At 36.1% G+C, this 18665-nt stretch overlaps 1 protein-coding gene across 4 annotated transcripts in view; it reads left to right on the top strand.

Annotated features, from left to right (window-relative positions):
* NEBL (nebulette) overlaps positions 1 to 18665 on the top strand; it is a 266943-nt gene that overhangs the window by 161779 nt on the left and 86499 nt on the right. Inside the window, exons 3-6 of one of the 4 annotated variants that reach the window (XM_032991533.2) lie at positions 10490 to 10577; positions 11352 to 11396; positions 11493 to 11564; positions 18071 to 18175. The exons of 2 other annotated variants lie outside the window; for them this stretch is intronic. In XM_032991533.2, the coding sequence (XP_032847424.1) occupies positions 10490 to 10577; positions 11352 to 11396; positions 11493 to 11564; positions 18071 to 18175 (310 nt within the window). Of the gene's footprint in view, positions 1 to 10489; positions 10578 to 11330; positions 11397 to 11492; positions 11565 to 18070; positions 18176 to 18665 lie in introns of those variants that run through there. One more of the 4 variants, XM_032991536.2, reaches the window with a different exon arrangement.

Genomic DNA, 18665 nt, shown 5'->3' with positions numbered 1-18665 from the left:
TTTCTACACTTGGTCTTGACAAAATGGTAATTATTTATTCTCTATTTTAAGATTGTTAACAGTTTCATGTGGGGTCTTTTGTATTATCCTTTTTGAAAGGGACTAGCAACTACAGTAAACTTTATTTTGACAAATAACTGCTTTTATTTTAAAAACCGTTATCTAGCAAAGTTCTGAGCACTTAACTTACACTTTTCAAATTTTAGTCTCATAGTTTGACCTTAAATGCTACTAGTCTGATAAATCAGATCTCTATCTGCCTCTTCGTCATTATGAAGTTATCCAAATACTGTTCAGAAAAGCTACAGGGACTAGTCCACCAGTCCATTACTGTAAAACTTGGTATTAAAAAGATTCCATCTACAGTGATGTTGTAAACTAAAGTCCATTAATCTATCTTTTAAATTAAGAAGTTGAAGACTGTGACATCCACAAAAGATTTGGATGCTGAGGTGAGACGTGCACAGAATGTCATTTTGTAAACTCTGTCTCATGACACGTATGAGCAGAAAGCAGATTCTATAGATCTGTTACAGTGTAGTGCAGATATTCAGCATCCTTCTTCCAAACGGTCCCTTGTCTACCCATTGCTTATATCCCATCAGAGACCCCATCTCAAGTCTTTAGGTCAAATCTGGGGCCTGCCTGCCACTCTGCAACTGCAGTGTAGGTGTTGTAAACATGCTTGCTCAGAAACACGAATGAGTGTTTAGAGAGGGGAAGTCTTACGACCATTTTTCTGTTAATTCAGGTGTGATGGCATTCCTCTAGGAAGTGATAGATACTGCTTACAGCCCAACAGGTGTTTCAGCCCACAGCTGAGTGACCTAATGCAGTCTCTGATGGGGGTCCTGACAGGAATTTTGCTGAAGTAGCACCATGGCATAGACAAGAATGGAAGGTTCACGGGCCAGAGAATGGTCTCAGCAGGTAGCAGGGCTCTCTGGCTGAGTCCTGTGGTTATCATGCAGTAGGAACAGGATGACTGGGTTCTGGCTACAGCTCCAAAGGCTGTTTGGATGTTTAATGATGGTGAAACAATAGGATTAAAATCATTATTAGGTTTATAGCCAACGTGAGATTAACATGATTTGTGTGCTGATACTATTTTTTTACCTCAGTTTGATTTTTAGCTGTAGAAAGTTCTAACATTTTAAAAACCCTCTGTGGGTAGCAATAGTCAAGTACTGTGCTGTACTGGGTGTTCATATCCTATGATTTAAATATAAGCTTGGGGAAGCTGAGTTTGACATATTTTGAATGTATACACAGAGCGTATTACAGCTGCATCTTCATCTTGCAAAGAGACGGTATAAAATTGTTAAAAGGAAGTGAAATGGGTAGTTACTTCTGGGGCTGTAGAATAGCATCCATGTATGCAAGATTAGGCACTTCCTGCCCCCAGGGTTTAAAGTTTTGTATTATAGATTATCATTATTGCATACACTTTCCTGATGAGATTGAGAAATTTCTTTAGCTTTAGTGTAAAGCTGCCAAAATACATTTACCACAGACCTGAGGGCAAATATAATTCTTCCAGAGGCAGCCTCAGGCCTTGGAGGTTTTTTTGCTGAAAGTCAGGCTCAGACTTCCCATGACATCATCAGAGAGATAAAAAGACTAAAAGCTCTTCAAAGCTAGGCCTTAGGCCCTAACATAAATTAATTCTCTTGTGATGTTTTATGTATGTAAAAAAATAATAAATATTTACAAAAATGAAATTTAAATATAACCTTACACAACTAGACTTGAAGTTAACTTTTTAATATCACCTATTCTTTTGAATTCAACATAAAAACATCTTAATATAACTTTAATTTAGTCTTAAGAAGGCAAGGAAAGAACATGGCATTTTATCTCTCTTTCTGTAGGCTAGGTTTCAAAGAGGTTATTTTCCCTGTTTTGTGCCAAATTGTTACTACCCATAACTCAGTAGACATTGAAATTAATTTGCATAACAAGTAACTACACTGTTATTCTAACTCTATGCTGCACATTAACCCAGTCACTTACTAATTATAATTTAGTATAAGGTCCTAAATGAAAGACTGCTCTGTGTTATGTTCTCCTCACACTCTTTCCTTTCTTAATTTTTATTAACACTAAAATTTGTTTAACAGATAGCAAAATGTTCTAGGAAGAAACCCATCTTCAATGCTGTAAGTAGAGCATACAGGTTAAGAATTAGTTTATGCTGGAAGTGACTGAACAGAAATATCATTGAAAAAGAGCCAAGAAAAGTCCTGCTGAGCAGCTCTGTGATATCAGCATTAAAACTGTAGGGCGAGGAGTCAAGAAATCTTGATTCATTGCAGGCTTCCTTTCTTACTGTGGAGACGCCGCTTTACTTCATGGCCCCTTGTTCTCCATCTTGTAAAGCATAATTATAGGATGATCATATATCTTGAGGTATATAGCAAGGAGCAACTCTGTAGAATAGTTATTTATACTGGTCTGAATTTTCTTTACAAAATTCCAGATGTTCGAAAGAGACTTAAGACAGCTTGATTCCCAGATCAAGTCTGCTGCACCTCCCAAACCTCTGGCTCTAGGTCAGTGGTATGATGTGGAGCGGGTTTTTTGGTTGGGCTAAATTAGACCTACTCATGGCTGGTCTTACTTGAACCTGACTCCAGCTTACTCCTTGGATGTCTGAGGACAGTGAGTGCACTTGGCTCACTCTGTGTCAGTATCCTCCATCAAAGATTGTAGCCCTGTACATATAAAATTCTTTAAAATCTTATCCACAGGAAGCTGTATGAGTATAAAGTAGTTATTGTTCTTTAATGTTATTAACAGCAACAAGCGATCGTGCCCAAAGGCAGTATTTCTGGATAATTTGTAGTGTACAAAACATTGCTACATTTTTTCTTTTGCCTTCCTCCTCTCAGAAGGTACTTACTGCATTACCTCATGTGGTGCAGGCATTAACCTTCCTTGATTTGAAAAACTGTAATTCACTGTGCTTTTAATGTGGTAATTTAGATGTGCTGTGTTATATGAAGAGCACCGTAGGGCTAAGTTTTTATTACTAATTTATAGGAACTATTTTCTCCTAAAGTAATATGTGAGAACTGACATTTTAATAAGTATTGTGATGGTACTTTATAGATTGAGAAGTATGCTCACCTAGAAGTACCAGTACTGAGGTAACTGCAAATATAAATTCCACTGATGTCATTGGAATTGCTTGCTTTCAGGGATAAACAGGTCCCAGGAATGACTATAAAGTATCTGGAGCAAGAAATGCCAGTTTTGTGTCCACTACTGTTTTGAGAAAACAATTCAGACTAAAAGTAAGATGATGCTCTAATGTAAAAGCAAATTATATAACTGGTAAAACAGAACTGCCTTATCATAATTTTTTGTGAATGATGGAGCAAAATGAAGCAAATTTAAAAATAAGGCACTCTTCTGCTAAAATCTGCACTGTTTCTTTGGGAAATGCTTGATCAGCTTTTATTTGATCTATGCAAAAGTGAATTCCTTCGGGAAAAAAAAAATTAAGCTGAAATTTGCAGCTCAACTATGGACAACGACTAAACTAAAAGGTAAAGTTTTATGTAACTTGATTTAAAAGACTAAAAAAGTCAGATCATGAATCATTTTAATCTGTTTCAGATACTCAATTAAATCCTTTAAAACTATGATGCACATTTCTCTGAATATAAAATACGTTACTAAATGCAAGTTGACATTTCTAAATTAAGTGCTTGCCACTTCATCAATGATATAAGCAGAAATGTATTTTTCATTGGATGATGGAAGCACATGTTTTTATCATCTTGTCAGTGTTGTCATGGAAACTTGTGTGTATCATTGTTAAATAGAGTGTACATAGAGATCTAACATTCCTGTGACTTATTATTCCTAGCTATTGTATTTTTAGTGTATTTTCTTCAATGCTGTAGTTAACGCTTAAGAACTTGTAAATTGCTCTCCTGAATTACAACCATGAACTCAATTACAGGATTAGGCTGTCCAGAGAGCCCTTAGTATAGGACTCTTTCCTATAAGATTCTTTTCAGTACAGGGTTATTAACAGTTGTATTTCTTAATCCATTGTAGCCTACTATAAGCACTTCAAAATAATATTTACTCTATTCAAGCAGACTGTTTTGCCACAGCAGCTTTTTGGAAAGAATGAGCTTTCCATCAGTCATTATAAACTCTCTGTTTTGAAAATTATGGATATTTTCTGAATGTGCATTTATATATTAAGTGCTTTGTCTTAGAATACATGGCTAAATTCATTGTACAGCTCGTGTATAGTTGTCTTATGCTGTCATGCATGGAATGGTAGGCTAAGAGGGAAGCTTGTTTATGACAATCCAGATTTAAACCTTCCTGGACAACAAAGTATATGTAACTTGTTTTCTTGTTTAAATCTTAAAATGGGCACAATTCACAAAGTAGAAAAAAATGTAAACTAGTTTCTCCAAATGAGAACTATTTAAGTTTAATCAGTACTTTTAAGCACAGTAAGGGCATTGTATGTTTCACATAATTACGGTTTTATTTTTGTCTTTTGGGGTTTGAAGATATTTCAAAATATACCTTCTCCATCAGTTATTTATGACTTGAAATTATTTGTATTGATAAAAAAATACTTGAAAAAATTTTTCGTCATTGAGCATGTGACTTCTGTTACTTTAAATGTGTTTTTTTTTTTTGTTTGGTTTTTTGTTTTGTTTTTTTTTTTTTTTTTGTTGTTTTTGTTTTTGTTTTGTTTTGTTTTGTTTTTTTTTTTATCCTGGCCTGTTTGGCTGAATCTTTTCTGTTTTGGGGAGTTTTCTGAAGACTATTCTGAAATTGAAAAGCTATGATTTTAAATAAATGTCAATGAAGAACTTAGCTTTTGTTTCAGTGTTAGCTGACTGTTGCAATTTGATGCAAATTTAACTTACTTGAGACTCATACTAACAGGAAATGTTCCAGACCAATAAAGTTACACAGTTTTTTTTTGGAATTGTTCCCTCCAGAGAGAGAATGACTAAAGTTACAGTATTAGGTCTATCCAAATACAAGAAGTGCAAAAATATGGAGGAGAAAAAACTCAATTAAATATAAGTAAAATAAACCACTGTGGTTTTAGTTTCTAGAAAAGTGCATTCATTAAGTAACTGAGAGTTACAGGCTGGTGAATGTAGTTACAGCTGAACTGAAATTTATAGGAAATGTCCAATTTTCTTTTCTGGCTCTGGGAGATTCTGTCAGGTCAGGCAGTTGAATTTGAAATAATGGCACAAGAAAAATTCCTGGTAAATACACATACCTAGTCTATGTGGCTAAAAAAATGTATACAAGAGTCTGTATATAAGCCAAATATATCTTTCTATTATTTCAGATTACAGTAGGCTGTATATGAATATATAGTCACTTAAAGGAGAAAGGGAGTGTCTTTACCTTTTTAGGATTTATTGAGGCAAAATAAAACTTGTTTATTACTGGCTTCATACATGTTACCTACAATTGTTAATAATTTTAGGCAAGATTTATAGCAAGGTAAAATTTCCAAATTCTTATTATATAGTCCTGGCTCTTTCTTCCATAGATTTAGGTTTGGATAAAATTAAAATTTTGTGAATGGAAAACTTTGATCTGTTTTCTAAGCTACCTCCATTTGAGGAGTCCTAAGAGAAAAGCTGTAACTTCTCTGTTGAATCACTCTTCTGCTGAATGGGATTTTGTTTTTATGGATGCCTCATACAGAAACCCAAGCAACTGATAATTTCATTTTCTATCCATCTTCTGTAGAACAGCCTTATGAAATCTGAGCCCCAAGTTGCAGGGCAGAGGTATTGCTTGGATGTGTACTGCTCTCCATCGACTACAGGGGACTAGTGTGCAGGTCTCGCAGCTACTAGCATACAGGAGTAGCATCAGGGATCCCGTTTTGTAGGTAATAGGAATAAATGTCTTGACTATTCTTTCTTGTAATGGCACTAGTAAGAGGTGGGGAGTGCTGAAGAGCCTCAGCTGCCCAAATAACAGCCCAGAGCTGTTATCTCTGGTGGACTCCCATACCTAGTTGTATGAGAGTAAGGGGAGAGAGGTTTTATGACACTTGTCAAGAAAGGGAAATGCCACATCTATGTCAGGAAGAGTGGATTAAACAATTGCAATGTAGTCAAAAGTGATTTACTATGGTCTCAGCTCCTGATGCATCAAGTCGTGAAGATTGCTGTAGGGGTTGTAGATTTTTTCAGTTTTCTGGTTAAATGGAAAATACTGGGAGGGTGGAAAGACCAAATTCCCCCATTGTTGAGGATTTAATTTCTTGACAAATGAAAAATTAGAAAAAAAAAAAACAGGTGAAACTGTATATCTCATTTAGGGAATGCCATCTTTGAGGGTTAAAAACTCTTGTGCAAATGTAGTCGGCAATTATGAATATTGTCAGAAAAATGAAGCTGAGGTTTTGGGTATTTTTAGAATACATTAGTATCTGAAAAGGCTTTATGCTGGTTTATTTCAGTGTATTCTTGATGATCACATCTAAGGTTACATCCACATGGCACAATCTGGTGTCCTGACAAATGCTCCCATTTCTGAATGGTTTCATTTCTCAGGGTAGTTAGCTGTGTGGGAAAGAGTTCCTTAACTCAGTGTCATTCTATCATAGCTACACTGCTTCTGGTAACTAGATTAGATTGGACATTATTATATGAAACTAGTTGTACCATACAGACATCTTAAGTGCTCTGTCATCAAGATCCAGTTGGTCTAGACAAAGTCTCTGTAAGTATGTGCTTGCAAAAGTTTTCTGTATTTATGTATTTATTGGCTGTTGAAAATTCATTAGGTTTTCTGGGATTCACAAATCATTATTCTAACATCTTGTTTCTATTTGTCTTTAAAAATACCCTTGCCACTCTTTGCTTTACCAAAGCCTTAAACAAAATAACTTCCATTGAATGAAAATCTTAGCTTAAAACCTTGAGATGTTTGCAGGTTTTGAAATGTTGTTGATAAATGCAGTGTTAATTATCTGACAGATTCAAGCTTATGGGTAAGCTCTTTTTCTAAACAGAACTATCACTTGAATTTCTTTTGTTAATGTTAATTGGTATTTCATGTTCAGGGGAGGTTAAAATTGGCAGTCTGGGATCCCTTCCTTCCCTTCTGTTTGTGATTCTCGTGCTGATAGCCTAACTATGAACTTGCTTGTGCAGGGCTGCTAGTAACTTCCAGTCTGATAGATGAGTATTTCTAGAAATGGGAAATAATTGAATCTCAGTGCTTACAAATGCCTTGTGTGCTTTTTGAAAAGAGACCACCAGCTGTGTTGTGTTGAATTAATTGTACTTATTTCAATGATGTGTGTGTCTGTCCAGTGAGAACAGAAAATAACATTTTCATTTCAGGGATGTCTGTGGGTTGATTTTTAACTCATTGGAAGCAGGATAGTTAAAGCACTAAACCTCTATCTCTATTCTTACTAGGTTTTCAGTCCAGAATTGAAAAGAGTATATTCATAATGTGCATATACCTCTCACTATAATTCTGTGCAGATTTTCTAGCTGAAATACGTTGGTCCTTAACTTGCAACCCATGTTCAAGTACCTCATGAGGACCTCTGCTGAATAGGTTTGAATAGTGATGTTTCTGGTACCTTTCCTAGGACAAACACAGTTTCTGCTGTTCTGTGAAGTGGTAAAGTTCTTTCAGCTTAGCAGTATACGTGGATATTGCAGATCTCAGAAGGCTTTTGGGATTGTGGCAAAAAAGTCCAATGGTATTGTTTGTTTAGTGGCAGAACTGAGCACAACTGGTAAATTGTTATGTGTATCAGGGCAAAAATGAGATGAAGCCTTTTAACTTTCTGGGCTAACATGTCCCAAATGTATTTCTTAAAAGACTGATAAGGGGACAAGGAGATGGTGGGGCTTTGGCCAGATGTGGACACAGCTGTGTGTGATCAAAGCAGGAAAGCTGCACAACTGTGTGCCTGAACCATTTGCATGCTGGGCCAACTTGTACTCATGGGGACTTGGGCTCCTTTATACCCCATGCTTCTTCCCCTTCTGCCTACTCAGCAGATATGCATTTAGACCAAGAGCTTGAGTAATGTTCTGTGTCAGAATATAGTGCACTGACACAATCAAATGATTGCTGTAAGTGCTGGGAGATTCACTCTCTCTTTTCCTAGGATAAACCATATAGTTTGCTTCTAGAAGGCTTGTCTTCTATATCAAAAGTTTGTACACAGTGAAGATGGTATGCTGCAAATGCTGTGCTTCTGTGAACAATCTAGACTACATATAGTTATTTTGATTTTATTGCAGCTTCTTTGATAAAACCTCATTCTTAAAGCTAAATTTGAACTGAGAGGTGAAACATACATGCAGGGTGTTTGGAAGTGACAGTGTGGAGCTATGCAGCATCCCCTTAAAATTTTGAATGAGTTCTTATTGTCTTCTTCCCTGAAAAACCCATTTCTTTCCATTGTGTGCGTTTTAAGATGGCTATAATGCAATAATAAAATCTATTATGCAAATACGATTGTGTGTACACAGCTTAGTAGTCCGTTACAGTGTTTTCTTAAAATTCTGTACAATTGGATTTTGTTTAATGTGTGCTGTTTGATGCCAGAATAAATGCCTACTATATTGCATTATATACAGTAGAAAATGGCTCAGAAGTGTTAGTTTGTAGGTTTTGGTAAAAATGCAGGTTTTGCAGGTGAAGAGTCATCTTTAATATAACATCCTTTATTATCATTTCTGGGACGGAAAGCCCAGCGTTTTAACTAGGTCTTTATTCAGAGTACATTTAGTATTTTTAGAGTAGTTTTTAAAATATCTGTAAACATACACAAACATTTGGTATGCCAAATATGCCTGCTGATCCTAGTTTATTTATTTCCTCTTATGGAAGTAACCTAAACTTGTCCTTGACCTGCAGGCTGCTAATAGAATCATAATGCACTTCTAAACTGTGCAACTCTTAAATGACCATAACAAATTCTCTGAATTGTATCTGGATATATTTAATTTTCAGGCTTGCTTTATTGCACAATAAATGCTATCTGACAGTATTCAGTGTTTTGAGGAGGATGAAAAAAAGAGGCGTGTTTCTGCATCATATAGTCTCTTACTGCATCTGTTACTTGAAGAATGCCATTTTGAATAACTTGTGTATGGTTAGTTGATACTGTGATGTTTTTTGTTTTCCTCCCTTTGTGCATAGGATTATATTTTTCTTTAATATGATGAGTTATAGCAGTTGTCTTGCAATCCCTGTATTAGGGAAGTTACATGGGACATAGCAGATTTGGACACTCAGTTATGCCTGACCCAGATAATCTAAAAAGGGAAAAAAATTAATTCTACCAGATCAATTGAAGATCATGCTAAAGAGAAAGCAGATCTTTGTTATGCAGAAACCATTACAGGAAAACCACAATTAATATATAAATTTTGATATGTCCAGCTGCTGAAAAATCACAAGTTGCAATGTAAGCATGTTAAAAAGCTGAACAGGCCCCTCCTCTTTCCCCAAACCTGAACAGTTTTGACTTTGAAATTTTGACCATATTTGCTTTCTGGTGCAAAAAAGAGTAAAAAATATTCCCATATTCAGCAAGCTCTGCAGCTACTAATAGCTCTTCTCTACTCTCTTAAATATTTGCCAATGTCTCCACTTAAAAAAATTGTTAAATGTAGGCAGGAAAGGGAAATTAACTGCTCTGGAAGAATATAGTTTTTGCAGTAGTATCACAAAAGTCTCCAAATGAAGCTTTGGTGCTGCATTTCTTTCTGGAACTTTTGTAGGTACTCTGTCTCCTTAACATGTGGTCCTTGAAATCATGCACGAGTCTGCTGTTTAGGAATATATTTGCTGTGGCCATAATTTTCAAAAATGACCTGTTACTATGAATGACCATCTATAAGACTAGAGCATTTTGTCCACAAGGATGAAACATCCTGAGCTCCAAAAGTAGTCCGTGTAAATTACATGTAATTCTCACCTGTATCAACCAGACTTCTAGGTTTCAACCTGAACTTCAGCAATGACAATCCAAATCTGAACTTTAGCAGCTTATGTTTGAAATAGAGGAATGGAAAATCTTGAAGCTTACTGTACTATTAACATATAAAGAATTCTGTCTCTTTATTATAGACTGAAAGCAGTTTCTGCCTTTGTTGTTAATATATTTTTCAAATTTTCAGAATAAATCAAATGCTGTATTTTTCCTCTTTGAAAATGTTTCTTTTCCTAAGAAAATGTGTGTTTTAAAATAAGCTGTAAGGACATAGTGTTTGAGCACAAGTACTTAAAATTCTTTGGAGGTTTTTTTAAGAGCACACACTCCTTATATCTTTGCCTGATTGCAAAGCTGTGGTGAATCACTTTGCTAGATGAAGTTCAAAATCATGACCTCTGTAAAATGAGAAATATACAAGCTACAGTTTGGAAAGAAAGCTAATGTTAAAATGCTCCTTACTCCAACTGGTCCTGTAATGCCCCCTTGTTTGTTTTACAGAAGCAAATGCTGTGACACTATATCCATTGGCATGAGGATATCTTTCAGTTTCATTGCAGCTGGAGTCAATGACTTCATACCGAAAAAGGTTGGTTTTGAGACTATAGACCATGACAGTTTTTAACAGTGAAGGAACATTCATGTTTGTGTAAATACATAGCCATATATACTTGTAAGGATACAGATGTGTTTGTATCTATGTATGCAAGGTTTAACCTTCAGCTGACATAATATGCAAACCATTTAAGGGATTTTATATGCTCTGTGGAAAAGGAATATTTCCTGAAAAATATACTAGCAGTTACATCTGCTAGTAAATGGAAAATGAAGACAGCGTGCTTTTTTTAAATCAAATAGCTGTGTTATTGCAGCAACAAAATAAATTTTTGTGATAACTGGTTTTGGAGTCAGTGATGCCTTGCATCTTAGAACTGGGCAGTTTTCCCATAACCCTTGCCTTCTAAGCCTGTTAATTTTACTAAATTACTTATGTTATGAATTAACTGCATCACAGTATTTTAATTAATTATGTTCATAGTAATCATAAAAATAGTTGACTGGGATAGGTCATTTAATTATATTTTATCTGTAAGAAAGCATTAGCTCTGCTGCAACTGATTAGCTAGCAAGGCCATCTGTGATGCCTTTCAGTTCACTCACACTGAATTGTTCAGATAAAGACTGTCAAGTGCTGCCTAAATAAGGAAGGAGCATTGGTAGCATTAAGTGCAGTGGAGGACACAAATGAAACATTGATTCCCAGGCATGCTGTAGGGTCTGAGCTGTTTCCTGCAGCGCTGAACCTTTTTAGAGTTTCCATTGTTTTCTGCAAAGTATTAAAATGCGAGTATCTGTTATTCAGGATCTCAGAGAAGATGAAAATGAGGATGAGGAAGAAGAAGAAAAGGTGAGTTAAACCCCAATAGCTTTGAAAAGCACTTGTTTCCTTCTGTGGTTACCCGTTTAGGACAATAAACCTGGAATGTTTACCTTTCTCTTACAGGTCTTCCTTAAGCCTGTTATTGAGGACAGAAATATGGAACTGGCTCGAAAATGCAGTGAAATAATAAGTGATGTAAGTGACAGTGACTGTTTGCATCCTTACATTTGTATTTCTCTTTTCAAGTGGGTTTGTATTTACGATACACATTTTGTCAGATATGTACAGTGCAGCAAGTGCCTATCCAAGGCTCAAATATAAAAGGACACAAAATAATAGAAAAGTGCACCCTATTCTGGTACCTTAATTTATTAGCTGCAGAAGGATGAGCTTTTCTGAGCACTTGGATGGTATGAAGCATAGGCCCTAGTCAGGAGAGTGTTCCAAAAAGTGGGTCTCATGCAGAGGGCATCTCCCACGAGAACACCTTGGCTGATTTCATTAGGAAAATGCAGTATTTTTCCTAGTTATAGCTTACTCCAATGGAATTTGATTGATTAGAACAGAACTGAGTGCCAGTATACGTAGCTATAAGGGAGGAGGATAAAAATAGAACAGATGAATTTTGAGTGTTATCTATGGTTCTGTGGTGATAGATGCTCAAAACTGTTTAGCATATTATTATTATGACTTACATTTAAGGGAAGAATCCACTGAAATTCTAGAATATCTTTGAAAATTATTTAGCTAGAAATTCTTGACTTAGTTACTATATATTTTCAAAACTGTCGATCAGATATAAATATTATATAAACGTCATAGATTGGATCCAAGACATTTTAAATTGGAGTAGATCCAACTACTTCATTGTAACAGCATCAGATTTACCTTGATGGAAGTTTAATTTCTGTGTCCCAGTGGGAAAGTGTTTCTGAAGAATAACTTTGTCCCTTCATGTGAGTGGCAGTAAAGAGTGGTATTTCTCCTGCGAGGATGGTGGCTGGCAGCAGAGGAGACATTTCTGAGGAGGGAGTGACTTACTTTAACATGTGTTCTTCTAAAGAAACCAAAAAATGATGTCTGGCACATGTGCTGTAATCTGATACTTAGCTTCAGGATGTTATTGTTCAAGGTGAATGTGTATGTTGATTTTATGAGAATAGAACATATAGAATCTATATGTAAAGTATAAATTACTAGGGGTTATGTATCACAAAAGAATAGATAACTCAGAAAAACATATCTGGGATGTGTAGGTGGTACAGTGCTGGCATGAAAGTGTGACTTGACAAGGTCAAAGTTTCCTTTTTCCATACCCCATCTAGTAATACTTTCACAGAAAGTAATACATCTAGTAATATTTTCACAGAAAGAGTGCTGAAAATTGATAGATCTTTAAGAGAACCTACCAAGATGGCTCCCTTGTAATTTCAAGCTACTTTAGGAAGTAGTAGAGTTTATAATATTTTTACTGATGGTTATCTACGTGCTTGCTTTGGGAAAAAGAATGGCATATGGTACAATAAGAGCCTGTCAACTCATGTAAAGGCCAAAATGAAAATGGACCTGGAGCACTTACCTGACTCAAAATACATTTGTCGTTTCCATGCAACTTGTTTCTAAACATGGTTGCTATTCTTAAAGGTAAAAACTCCTTGAAAAATGCTGAAGAAATATATTCATTAATTGAAAAATTGAAAAGGAATTATTGCTGTGCTGTGTTCTCATTAGGAGTAATGTTGGCTGTGGCTGTTAATTAACTGATAAATGGGGCGGCTGTATTTTCTCTGATTTTCTTCAAGGGCTTGGGAGCTAAGGTAAATAACTAAGTCAAGCCAGATTTCTGAAGCTTGTAATGGTCCAGGGATGTGGGCTTTTGCTGAAAACTTGTGTTGCATTTAGCGTGCAAGTGTGTTAGATTTTCCTTGAGATATGTAAAGCATAAGGGCAAAATGTCATTAATGCTTCAAAGCAGTAGTGATATGTAGTGGTTCAGACCAATTTAATTTCAGAGAGACTTTGTGTTTAAAAATGGCATCTAGTTTTGAGTCCTTATTCAGCCTCTGCTGAATTCAGTAGGTGTTTCTTCATTGGCTTAAATGGAATATGCATATGTACAGGGAGTGAATTTTGTTTCCCAGAATTTTTGCTATAATTGGAATTTCTTATGACCAGTGAAGTCCTTTGTGCTGGGGGGTAAGTTCCTCACCCTGCACACTTTATTGTGGAGGCCAATAAACTGCAAGAAATTTTAATTCTTGCCTTTGATTTTTGACTCATTATTCTTTATAACTTTTTATATATTATTTATCCTTTTTAGCATGAATATTTGCACAAACTGCTGTTTGTGTGGATGTATCGTTGGTATACATCTGTACATTTTATGTGTACAGTGTTTTTTTGGGGCTTGCAGCTTGGCCTGAAGATGACCTTGGGACAGCAGTCTTTGTCCTTGCAGGCCACGAGACTGGGTGATTTTACTTCTCTGCTGGTGGAGCTGTCAGCACAGCTCCTCCATCAGAACACAGCACCAGGAGCGCTCATGACTGAGATACTGGAGTTGCATTACGCTTGCCCTGCATTCTTGGCAGCCTGACTTTAATTTAGTAATATGGTTTCAAAAAAGTGTTATAATAGCAGCCCTTATTGCATGTGTAACTGTCAGCCTTGAACTGTACATAGGGGAAGTTGTGAGGTGTTTATGTGTTCTAGTTCTTGAGGAAATCCCCATTTGCATTTGAGGTTGACAGATGTTTGTTCTGTGGCTGTGATACCCCCTGGATTGTTCCTCCCTAAAGCCATTTCATTTAATCTCCCTCCATTATTCCACAGATGTTTTCAGAACTGTCATGTGTATTTGATTTATATGAATTACCTTCCTTTCTAGGCCTTTCATTTTCCATATTGAAACCAAGCCTGTCCATTTGCTTGTATTACTTATATTTTGGTAGATTTTCATCTCTTCTTTGTTTTGATTATGTGGTGTGATGTTGTGAATACTGTTATAAACAGAGAGGGGAATTATTATATGAGTGAAATGATCATTGACCAAACTATCATAATCCTTATTAGTAGAGAGGCAAACACTGCCTTCTGAAGATCCTGCTGAGTTTTGGTAATATATGGTACCGGTGATTCTTTTCCCCTGTAGCAAAAAGTAGTACTACTTGCCATTTAGCTGTCCTTGTATGGAGTCCAACTTTGCTTTAGCATGACTCTGTTATAAAGCAAGGGCCAAAGAGACCTAGAGTCAAGTGCAGAAACAGAGTGCCTTAGCACTCATAACACCAGGGTTGTGACCACCTAATTCAGAGCAGAGTTGTTCCTCTGGACTCACCATTACTAGTCACAGCCTCTATCTCAGGAAGACTTTGAGATCTAAATTACTGGAGACTAGTAAAATACCATGGGGCAGTAATAATGTATGCTTGCCCCGTTCATATGCTTTCCTCTGTATTTCTGTGGCTACAGAGAGGGGATTTTGTATTAGATAGATCTCTGGTCTGACACAGACCTTAAGTCTTGTGAGTCTGTAAATTAAGAAATGTAGAGTTGGAAAGGGAATCCTCAGTGGAAAAAAGTTCCCTTTTGGTCTCATGTAAGAGCTAGATAAGAAGGTTCAGACCTTTGTGTGGCTTTTCGAAGCTTAAATAGGCCTTAGAAAAATGACAGTTCTAAAACGGATCTTGGAAAGATGACTGTCAACATTACATCATTGATGTTAAGATATTAAGAACAGTTTTTCAAGTATATTCATATTAAAGTTAGATTAACATGTACCCCTGAATACAAAGGAAAGGCGGCTGCTTGGATTAAGCTGTTACCATTGAAACCTGTTCTTTAGCCCACAGTCTCCTGTGTTTCCCCTGTGAAAAAGGCTGATGGAACAGGCTGTGGGCGAGATGAATTTCCTTGGTGAGCCAGGAAGCTTCAGCCTAAAGGTTGAATGCCTTTGTTCTATAAAGTTGATCTTGCCATATAACATCCATTAAGAACGAAATGCAATTTGAAGCTTACTGTTTTGGTAGTTGTCTAGGAATTTTAATCCACTTTTACTGGATAGCTGTTCTGCTGGTCAGAGTAGTTTTATGATGAGTCAGGGAGAAAAAAAAGGGATCAGGAGAGAGCTATTAAAAATTGGGCCTTTAGTGAGCTATTGGACTTCAAAAGTGTACTGAAAGAGCAGTGATGGCTCCAGGCCATCATTTGCAAATTTTTCCTATTTGTTTTTTTCACAAGGCTTACCAGATCTACTCAGCCTAAACAATGTATTTTGTGGTGAAAGGTCAGTCGCAGGAAAAATTTCCTATTTAGTATTTTAGACATTTGAATTTGTAACCCCAAACTTTGAAGAATAATATTAGCTTCTCTGCCTATTCCTTCCAGACATTGGTTATGTTCAGTCATAGCCAACCTCTTAAACATCTTGCTTACATCATTTACAATAAATATGCTTTTTAAGTGCATGACTTCATTATACTTGTCCCATTTTATTTTTCATCTTTCTGATTCTAAACAATGCTGACACTTCTGTAGCAGAATGGAGTGTGTTGGATCAGTGTTTGACCACACATTTTGTTATTTTGTTATCTCTAAATTGCTCATTTGAGCCTGTGTGCATTTTGTGGCCTCTATGGGTTACTATAATAAATGTGGATAATAAAGGAGTGAGGAGGTGGCATTAGTCCTTTAGTGCTTTCGGTTATTTTCCAAGCATGACTTGTGCATCAGAATAGCTTTGATTGTTTCTTCTAGTTGTGTCGTGTTGTCCCCCTGCAATTAAGAGATACCTTAGGAAGCCTTCGTATTTGATTTTTGAATGTAATTATTGCTCTGTAATTAAAATGGATGTAATTACAGTCAGCTTTCAAATATCTGTGGATGATATATCTAAGCTGTGAACAGCAAGACTCTCCATCTCCTCTACCAGTCTCAGCTTTACAGCAGTTTGTACTGGGAATGCCATCACACCTAACCAGTAGACAGTCATCTCTGTAGACTTCCCATGTCCCTTCGCAGCCTTTTTTTTAAGCTGTGCATGTGCACATACATGCACACATACACGCACAAGTACATGAATGCAGGCCTGCTTGTGTTTATGATAAATCTGCCCTTTTTGTGTAGTGCTCTGTGCTTACCTAGGAGTATGGTGTCACACACAGGTTACATAAACCACTGGATTTGTGGGTCGCTGAGCAAAATCATGACACACAGTAATTTTACACCTGTTGTTCACCAAACACTTTTTATTTAGAATAGACTGTAATCCAGAAAGGCAGAGAAAATGATTCAGTAATGAGATGTAGATTCCTTCAGTAGTCTAAACGTGGATGAGCTCAGTAGTAGCCAAAATTATTTCCTGTGTGAGGATTACGTAGTCATCTGTTTGAGATGAATTTGGCATTATCTAAGCCATTTTGTGGTGGATAAAAAGTTTGCATCAGAAAGTACAGGAGCTGATTCTGTGTACACTGCCATCATCCTCATGAATTTTCCAGGACCCCGTAGAGGAGCATAGACTAGAACTTGTGATATCCATTAAGGATTCAGAGAAAGAGGAAATTAAGACTTCATATTTCTGTAATGCTCAGATGCAGATCATATTGCTTCTGTCAGTGCTTGTCAGCAAGTCTAGAGTACATAAATGCAAGCTGCTGTTGTGCAGAATGTGAAAATGAGGTTAGAGAATTGGTAGCAGATAATAACCATGAAAGGTAAATACTAAATAATTCAATTTGCATTAAACTAAACTATTCTATGTACAAAGAAAGAAATGGCACTAAAAAAATTTAAGGCTATTCATATAAAGTGTATATCTTCAAACCTTACTTAGTCCATCTCATCATAATTCACCATGTTTCTTCATGCAGTTTTTACATAATAAAGGTCCCTACACATTTACCATATCCATAGATTCTTTCCTTCTCACAAACTTACTAATACAAACAGTAACTTTGACTTCCCTAACACTCATGTGATTATGATGCCTGCCCATATTGTTTGCCCCATTGTAGGAAAAGGTTACTGGTTAAAAAAAAGAAAAAAGACTTGGTTTTTTTTTTTGTTTGTTTTTTGTTTTTTAAGAATGTCATGGTGTTTTGCTTCAAAAATGGTTTCCTTTGTGCACACACATAATTTTAAAAATGACTCAATTTAAAATTTGTTTGGTCTTAAAGAAATTCTGTTACTAATTGCATGTCATGACTGTTGGGGTGCTTTGTAGGCAATGAGGTGGCAGTGGCGTTCTGAACCTTATTCATGTAACTCTTGGATTCATAAAGAGGCATTTGATTATGTTATACAGATTCTGTGCTTGGTAGGTCTGTATTAGAAGTTAGTTTAACAATTTCATCTTTGAGATCAAGGATCAAGGATATCAATTATTTGATTCTTCTTTCTTTAGAGATACTAGAACATCTACAATATTGGTGAAAATGTGATGTAGATGTAGAGATAAACTGTATCTTTTTCATCTTTATTATTAAAGAGTTCTGTGACTTTTACATAAACCTGGGACTGTGTGTGAGAACCAGGTGTTCCCCTTTATGGCTTAACTTGACCCATCCTCAGGTATTTGCAACCCACCCAGCATAGTATCCATAAATAAAACAAAATAAAAATAATTTAAATAGCCATTGTTTATTTTTATGCCTTTTTTTTAAAAAAGAACAATTAAACTTATTTTTTTCTCCTCTTTGTAGATACACTATAAAGAAGAGTTTAAAAAATCTAAGGGCAAGTGCATTTTTGTACCTGACACCCCGCAGCTAAAACATGTGAAAAGTCTTGGTGCTTTTATTTCTGAGGTAAGACCTAAAAGTTTGAAGGATTCCCTTTGCTTCTTATCCTTCCTAAAAACTCTCTGAATTGAACATGGTGTTTTTTAGCAGAAGGATGGCTTATTTCATATAACAGTTCTGTTTAAATTCTAAGTGACTTAAAGTGTTGTAATTAGTGTATGCTGTGTATGTGAGTAATAATGATTTGGAATTATGTAACACTTGTATGTTGAGATTCCAAGATGTTTTATTAATGGTTCTGAGGCAGTCTTAGCTATTCCATTCTGTGAATGGATAAACTGAGGGACAGGAAACTTTTTTCTTGTTACTTGTCCTGCAGTGATGAGGTTTGCAAATTATACCTGTGCATAGTTTCTCTGCTGTGGAGAATTCACAGCCTGATATCAAACAGAAGGAGACAAGGAAACTGTTACCACCCCTGTCCTCATTCATCAAGGGGATGGGCAGATATCAGGTCAATGACATCTGCAGGTCACCTGAGCACCTGAATGCATAT

Source organism: Tyto alba, unplaced genomic scaffold (assembly GCF_018691265.1).
Source record: "Tyto alba isolate M040663 unplaced genomic scaffold, T.alba_DEE_v4.0 Super-Scaffold_38, whole genome shotgun sequence".
Taxonomy (NCBI): Eukaryota; Metazoa; Chordata; class Aves; order Strigiformes; family Tytonidae; genus Tyto; species Tyto alba.
Note: the sequence above shows the minus strand (reverse complement) of the source record. Positions and strands in the feature narration are given on the sequence as shown.